The 7,908-nt window shown below is 43.3% G+C and overlaps 1 protein-coding gene and 1 long non-coding RNA gene across 2 annotated transcripts; one reads left to right on the top strand and one right to left on the bottom strand.

Annotated features, from left to right (window-relative positions):
• Positions 1 to 211: 211 nt before the first annotated feature.
• On the top strand, positions 212 to 1,283 carry LOC120651605. Its single transcript, XR_005666257.1, has 2 exons — positions 212 to 570; positions 691 to 1,283. It is a non-coding gene; the product is annotated as an uncharacterized LOC120651605 (long non-coding RNA).
• A 597-nt stretch (positions 1,284 to 1,880) lies between these two features.
• Positions 1,881 to 3,781, bottom strand: LOC120697342. Its single transcript, XM_039980522.1, has 2 exons — positions 2,946 to 3,781; positions 1,881 to 2,872 (listed from the first exon to the last, which is right to left on the bottom strand). The coding sequence occupies exon 2, from the start codon at positions 2,867 to 2,869 to the stop codon at positions 2,078 to 2,080; it is 792 nt and encodes a 263-aa protein (XP_039836456.1). The 5' UTR covers positions 2,870 to 2,872; positions 2,946 to 3,781; the 3' UTR covers positions 1,881 to 2,077.
• Positions 3,782 to 7,908: the final 4,127 nt, after the last annotated feature.

Genomic DNA, 7,908 nt, shown 5'->3' on the forward strand with positions numbered 1-7,908 from the left:
CATATGCAGTTGAGGCTATATTGTACATCGTTACTACCAACTACTAGATGATAGACATGCTGTTGAATGAAAGTGACAGTAAATATGCTTTACTGGAAACAAACAAACTTTCTTTTGCCATTAGCTAAAACACATCAAGATATCCCCACTGACAGCACAACCATTGAACTCTATTCCGCGGCCTCCACCGTCCCCACTGACAGCACAACCATTGAACTCTATTCCGCGGCCTCCACCGTCCCCACTGACAGCACAACCATTGAACTCCTCGTCTCCTCCGTCCTTGTAGGCGAGCAGCGACGTGTTGGCAGGCGACGCCCGCGGCCGGCTTCCAGCGCTCTCCGGCCGGCTTCCAGCGGCGTTCCTCGGCCGGCTTCTAGCGGCGCGGGGTGGGATCCAGCGGCTCGTTGGCCGGCGGCGCGGGGTGGGATCCAGCGGCTCGTTGGCCGGCGGCGCGGGGTGGGATCCAGCGGCCGCCACGGGCGGCGCGGCGAGGAGATGGCCGGCTTCGACAGCGAACAGCCGCGCGGCCGAAACGGCCGCTGGTGCCGCACAAGCGCCCACGCTAAGGTACGATTTGCATAATATTTCCGGCCATGGCAATTTTACCAGTTCGATTAACTGTTTTGACTGAAGTCTGATGAATGGAAGTGCATAATTTTTCTCCTTTCGATGCCCAAATATTCATAGGCTCGGGAGGCCAAAAACAAGTACAATATGGCTATGCAGCAACTCAATGAAGCCCAGGAAGCGAACAAGCAAATGGCCATTAAGCTTGCTTGTGCCGAATCGAAGGCAGCTCAGTTGGAAGCCTCCCTCAGAAAAGAAGAAGCAACAGTAGCCAAGCTAAAAGCAGAGAAGCAAGTGCTTATTGCAGAAATTGATCTCGCGGAAGAAGAGAAAGCAGGACTTCAAGTTCAACTCGAAGAAGCGGAAGAAAAAAAAGAAGTACTTAGAAATGCACTGATAGATGCGAAATTGGAGTTAGCTAAAAAGTAGGATTAGCATCCTTTTGGTTTGTGCAACTGATGGATGGTTGGATGCTGAATATTAAGTAGGTTATGCATCCTTTTTGTTTGTGCAACTGATGGATGGTTGGATGCTGAATAATCAGTAGGTTATGCATCCTTTTGGTTTGTGAGATGTCTTGTAATTGTGCAACCTGATAAAATGAACCAGTAGGTTGTGCATCCTTTTAGTTTGTGAATGTCTTGTAATTGTGCAACCTGATCAAATGAACCTGTAGTGTGGAACCAGATGAAATGGTCTTTTGGTTTGTGAGATGACTTGTGCCCCTATCTATGTGAATTTTGCAAGTTGTGAAATGAACTACTACTATGCAGAAATTAGCATCCATTTTTAGTCCAATTTCATCATGCATTGTTCTCATCAGTTCTAGTACAAAGGATGAACTATACTGGTACAAAGAGAAATGGCTATTTTAGTAGCGAGAATGGCATTGTGACTTGTGAGTGTTTGGCTCATTCTGTATTGGCCAATTTGATATCATCAGCAGCAAATGGTTCATGTATTTGAATTGACTTAAACTATGATGGTTCATGTATACTGAAGCAATGAGCATGATCTAAGTTCTGTTTCTTGGGTCTGAGCAATGAGCAATGGATGGATTTGTATTTTTGGAGCTTTGCCATGGCTGCTAGCTGGTGCAGTCACTGGATGGGTTTGTTTGCCCGGCCTTGGCTGATGAAAAATTGTATTTAGTGTTACAAAAATTGAGACAGTCCAGGTCTGTGATGTAATGTTCTAAAAATTTTAACAGCATGTCCCCATATTTGGTGGATGGAGAGATGAAAAATTGCCGTATATAAACACAGAAATGGAGACCCTCATCCTCTTCAGCAATGCAAAAGGAGAAGACGTAGAAAATCCTTTCTGGAGGCTGCAGCTTCAATTCTGAGAATCTGAATACAGTCTGTGTGCAATTAAAAAAGATACAATGTCATTCTGCACAAACAGAATATGGTCTCAAATAGTCATGGGAATTCCATTACATGGGTTCCATCATCACAATATTACAAATTCTGCATGAAAAATAATATTTGATAAATGGTAGCAGCTATTCATCATCACTGTCAATATCAAGTGTACCACCTCCTTCATTATCGCTACAATACTCTAGAAGTGTGTCATCTTCTTCCTCTTCGTCAATACTCTGATCCCCTTCTTCGCCATCAGTCTGATGCCCTCTGTGGCACTCTTTAACCAACCGAGCAATTTCAGCACTATCAAAAATAGGGCCGCGTTCATCATTTCTATTCAAAGGAATATCATATGCCGTGTCTATCACTGCTTCTCGTCTTTCGTCCCCATCCCAGCATTCATCCTCTTGATATGCAGGTGCATTATATTGTGCAGACTCGGTTTCCCTTACATTGTAAAGATGTCTATGGTCATATGTCTGGACAACTTGCCATTTTGTACCCAACTTGGTGTCTGGCAAATAGAAGACCTTTCTAGCCTGAGTGGCCAAAATCAAAGAATCATCCTTATACCATGTACTTCCAACATTGATACTTTTAAAGAAGCCATCATATTGAAGTTCGGTATTCCTTCCATCAAGTTTAAACCAATCACATTTAAACAAAACTACTGTCCTCTCTTCAGCATTATATTCTAACTCTATTATCTCTTTCAAGGTTCCATAAAAATCAATGAACTGACCATTGTGTGTACCTTGTGTCATGACTCCACTGTTCTGTGTTTTCTTATTCTTGTCACGGTCAACAGTAGTAAACCTCACACCATTCACTATGCATGAGGTGTATTTTTTGACTCTGAAATCTGGACCACATGCCAAGGAAAAGACATCATCAGACACCTCCTCTTCATGAGTATCCTGCAAACTCATGATCTGGCACATGTAACACAGACATATCAGAATCTGTACCAAAAGAAATGAAAGAAGCATGTGGACGTAAACTAACATGTTTCCGGAACCAAGTTTGAAATCCTATCCGAATCTTTCTTTCAATGTTAGGCACCCCTTCTCTCTAATTCATCTCTGAACATTCTGCAAAAAAAAGAAAAGGAGAATTGAAGTTAGCAGACATCATCATCAAGGTGGCAGGAAAAAAAGGAAGACAATAATTACAACTTACTTCACATATTTCTCAACTTGACTACAGTTGTTAAGCACATACCACACCATTTGATCAAAACAATTCTCATCATATTGGAGTTCAGATGCAGAAGTAAAATGAACTCCATGCCCAAAAACATCAACATCGTAAGCCTCTTCATTAGAAAAACCTTTATTTCTCGGTTCCCGATTAAATCTTGTTTCAACACCATCCATGTATTTAGAGCAAAATGTCAGGCATTCGTCAGCAATATATGCCTCGGCAATTGAGCCTTCTGGCCGTGCCCTATTCCTCACATAGCGCTTCAAAGTGTACAACCGCCTTTCAATTGGGTACATCCAACCATATTGCACAGGACCTCGAAGTAATGCTTCATCAGGTAAATGGACAGCAAGGTGCACCATGACATCAAAGAAAGCAGGGGGGAAATTTTTCTCAAGCTTCACCAAAATAATAGGGATCTCTTTCTTCATTTCAGCCAGTACATCCTTGTCAAGTGTTTTGCTGCACAGTTCCCTGAAAAACTTCCCCAACTCTGCTATTGCTACATAAATGTCATTGTCCAAAAAACCTCTCATGGCAGCTGGAAAGATTCTTTGCAAAAGAACGTGACAATCATGTGTTTTTAGCCCTTGTATCTTGGTTCCATCAGCATTTACACATCTTGAGATGTTGGAAGCAAAGCCATCTGGAAACTTTAACTCTTGCAAAAATTTACTTCCCAGGTCTAACATCTTTAACTTTCTCTAGTTCAGCCAGCAGCTCTTCTGTAGTGAATTGACTTGGTTGCTCATTGCTTTCATGAAGTCCAACAAACTCATTGTTTCTCCGCAAACGATGTCCTCTTGGGAGGAATCGAAAATGCCCAATATACCCAATTTTGCTCCTAAGGCTGTATGAAAGAGGGTTCTTGTCACAATGAGTACATGCAAAATAACCTTTTGTGGTACGCCCTGAAAGAGTACTCAAAGCTGGGTAGTCATGGATGCACCACAAAACTGCAGCACGTAGGCTAAATGTCTTGTGAGTTCTAGCATCAAAAGTTCGCACACCCTTCCAAAGATCAAGTAAATCTTCTATAAGAGGCTCTAAAAATATATCAAAGTCCTTCCCAGGTGATTTAGGTCCTAGAATAAGTAAAGCCATCATGAAGTTTGACTCCTGCATGCATGCCTAGGGTGGAAGGTTGTATGGCACAACAAATACAGGCCACATGCTGTACCTTGAGTTCTGTTCTGAAAAAGGATTGAACCCATCAGTAGCAAGTCCAAGTCTAAGATTTCTTGCATCTTCCGCAAAATCAGAATATACTTCATCGAAATATTTCCATGCCTCACCGTCAGCTGGGTGGCACATTTCCTTCTCACTGGGCTGCCGCTTTAACTTGTGCTATTGTGCTTCCTCTGATGCTTCTTTGGTTGCAAACATCCTTTTTGACCTAGGTTCTAGTGGAAAATGCCGCAATACTTTTTGTGGTATCTTCTTCCTTTCTGGGTCCTTCCATCTTGATAGACCACAAACAGGACAATTGTCAAGCTTGGCATATTTCTTCCTGAATAGCGCACAATTATTGGAGCACACATGTATTGATTCATATCCAAGGCCAAATTCCTTTAGAAGACTCTTTGCTTCATTATATGATTTTGGGAGTGTATTCCATTCCGGGAATGCTTCAGCCAATAGCTTCATTACTGCAGAAAAAGCAGAATTGCTTATCCTATATAATGACTTCATATGAAGCAGCTTTACCACAAAAGAGAACCTTGAGAATTTTGTACAACCAGGATAAAGTTGACGCTTTGCCTCTCTCATGGCTATTTTGAAAAATGAATCTTGTTCATCAGGTTCTGCATCAGCTTCTAGATTTTCTCCATCATGTCTTGTTTGTTCTTCAGCAGTGTTTAGGTCGCCTAAAACCGCTTCTAAAGGATCAACACCATAGTTGTCATAATTTGTCATATCTATGTCATGAACATCAATAGGATCATTAATAACATCTTCATCTGAGTTCTCTCCATGATGAATCCATCGAGTATAACTATTGTCTATTCCATTAATCAATATGTGCTTCTTCACTATAGCTTGACATTGATACTTCTGATTAAGGCATCTACCACATGGGCACAGAATCTCAACCTTATCACTGAATTTTTCACGAACGAAGCTCATAAATTCTTTCACACCATCAATGTGCTCTGGAGAAAACAATTTGCTATGCACCCAAGATCGATCCATCTATTCAACCATAACAGAATAACAAAAATGAACAAGTTTGTACAATTAAAAAAAATCACGGTAAACAAAGAAGATTATAGATAAATACCTTGCTGACTGGTGGCCGTTGTCGAGATTGGGGACAAGGTTTGCCTCACAGCCGGAGTTGATGCCGTCCATGTCGTGCTCCCGCGGCCATGAGGGAGGAGTCGGCAATGGCGGGGCTGCGCGGCATGCCGGCAATGGCGGGCGCCGGCAGTCCGGGATGAGGTAGTGGAGGGCCGGGGTCAATGGCGTGGTACTGGTGGGCGAGAGCGGTACAACATGGGACGGTGGGGGTGGAGGCGCCGTCGACGGCGGCGCAGCAGGAGGTCCACGGCGCTCAGCAGGAAGGGGAACTCGACGCGGATGCAGTCGATTGGGAACTCGATGCGGATCCAGTATACCAAGGACCTTCCATTATTATTATATAAACCTTGATCTTCCTCCACAAAACAGAAACGGTCGAGTAGTATAGTGGTAAGGCGCAAGCCCTCCTTCCCTGAGGTTGCGGTTCGAACCCCGTCGTCCGTCTTTTTTGACCAACGATTTTGTCCGCCCTTTTTGGGCCCAACCAGCTCGGGCGGGCGGGAGGGCCGCTGCGGACATGCTGAGTCGACCCAAAAAAATATAAATAAGATCTAAAATTAGTTTTGTGCAAAAAAATATAATAAAAAGACTTAAAACTAGTTTTGAGCATATATAAAAGGTTGTTTGATGTGGTGGTATGTCTCAAACATCTCAAGTTTGAGGTCTGCTGTTCAAAGGCGCCAAGACGAGCACCTATTTTGTGCTTCATTTTCTTTTTCTATTTTTGTTTTCTCCCTTTGGGCTATATATATGACAATAATTCTAAATTAATTATTTATGACGGATTTGCTAAAACATCACAAGTTATGGGCTGCTTTATGACGAAATCGACAAAATGTCACTATGTTATGGGCCTTATATCCATATTGCATATTCATGACGATCTCTACAAACGTTACAAAAATTTCGTCAGAATTCGTCACAGATTAAATGGTTTCTTGTAGTGTTAAGGAAGGATTCCCTATCCTATCCTTTCCTCGAAGATATCTCCAAGATAACGACGTCCAAAGGGGTGCAATCGTGAAGGACAGAAACTCTAGAAGATGCGAGGAGTCTACACGCAAAAAATGAGATCGAGGTGAGCCCGAAAGGGGGTAGGCCGGCCGGCCTAGGCCCATGGGGCCGGCCGGCCTAGCCCGTTTCTGAGGCGGTTCGGCCTCCCCTTCGACCGGTGGCTTCCTCGGCTTATAAATAGCTCGCACCTTATTCAACTCGTGGTATCCATCCACCCAGAACTCGACGAAAACCTAGGGCCAAGACCGGAGGGAGACGACGGCCGCCACAAGTCTTCGAAGTTGTCTAGGAGATGGCTTAGGCCACCCCTAGCTACCATGGCCTCCCTGCGTGGTTGTGCCATGGTGGAGTTCATGAGCTAGTTGGAGTCATCAATGGTATGTACTCGGTGATGACAATCCAAACGAATCTATTATGTGAGTAATGATAATCATGTCTTCCGAATCTATTAGCGATCATGTTCTCTCTTTCGATTTCGTTTTTTTCTTTGGGTTTGCTTCATCTTAGATCTATTATCGAGATAGATCGCTTAGCATGATCTTGTAGTCATGGTGGCTAGAGGTTCATGGCGGAACTACCAAAGGGGGTTCGACTTGCTTCAGGGTATTTCGTTCAAAAGAGGGGCGTCATGACAGGCCGTCTCCACAGAGTAGGCGGAGTATCGAGGGATCGGATTGGAGATTTTGGATTTAAAGATGCTTTTGATTGAGATGCATGATTTATTTGCTCATTAGCTTGAACTACAACTAGATGACGATAGGCCTAGTCATGTCTTTGGTTTTGCTATGATTAAGCCTATGTTCATGGATGAGATCAACCTTTACACATCACTCATATCTGCCAAAGGTTTACCCTTTATATGCAATCAATGCTTCATGTTAGGATAGATCCGTTAGATTAGATAGAAAACCTTAGGTAGTTCTTTGTCGATCCATGGATTGATAAACCTTGGGGGAATACTCTAAGGAAAAAGCTACACGAACCGTGCGCTTGCGGTATACAAATCGGGGCGCTAAGGAGCATCAACAAGCTTTTCTAGCGCCGTTGCCGGGGATCGGCAACACGAACCCTAGGGCGATCTATCTAGTTTTTGGACTAACCCTAACTTTATTATTGCATATATCCTGTGTTTCTTGTTTGTGTCCATGAATGCAGGTAAAACCCTAGACACAAAGCGATTGAGAAGTTTTCAACGTCCGTACTTTGGCAAGTCCAATCTCACTCAAGCAAGTTGATGGCTACGTGAAGATCCGCTCTTTAGTGGTAGGTGCTAAGTTTTGTTAGTGGCCCAGCATCCGCTATCGAGTCCCTACTCCCCAAAGAAAAAGATGATAAATAAGGTACGCCGCCATGTCAATTGATTTTAAAGACTAATGTTTTTGGGAAAAATTGTTTGTTCAAGCAATAGGTATGAAGCATGCCCGCGAAGAAAATCGTGCGATCAGATCAT

The sequence above is a fragment of the Panicum virgatum genome, chromosome 1K (genome assembly GCF_016808335.1).
Source record: "Panicum virgatum strain AP13 chromosome 1K, P.virgatum_v5, whole genome shotgun sequence".
Lineage (NCBI taxonomy): Eukaryota > Viridiplantae > Streptophyta > Magnoliopsida > Poales > Poaceae > Panicum > Panicum virgatum.

What these genes read in the sequence shown, in the direction of transcription:
- LOC120697342 (XM_039980522.1), bottom strand. Translation starts at nt 2,869, where the DNA reads ATGAGTTTGCAGGATACTCATGAAGAGGAGGTGTCTGATGATGTCTTT.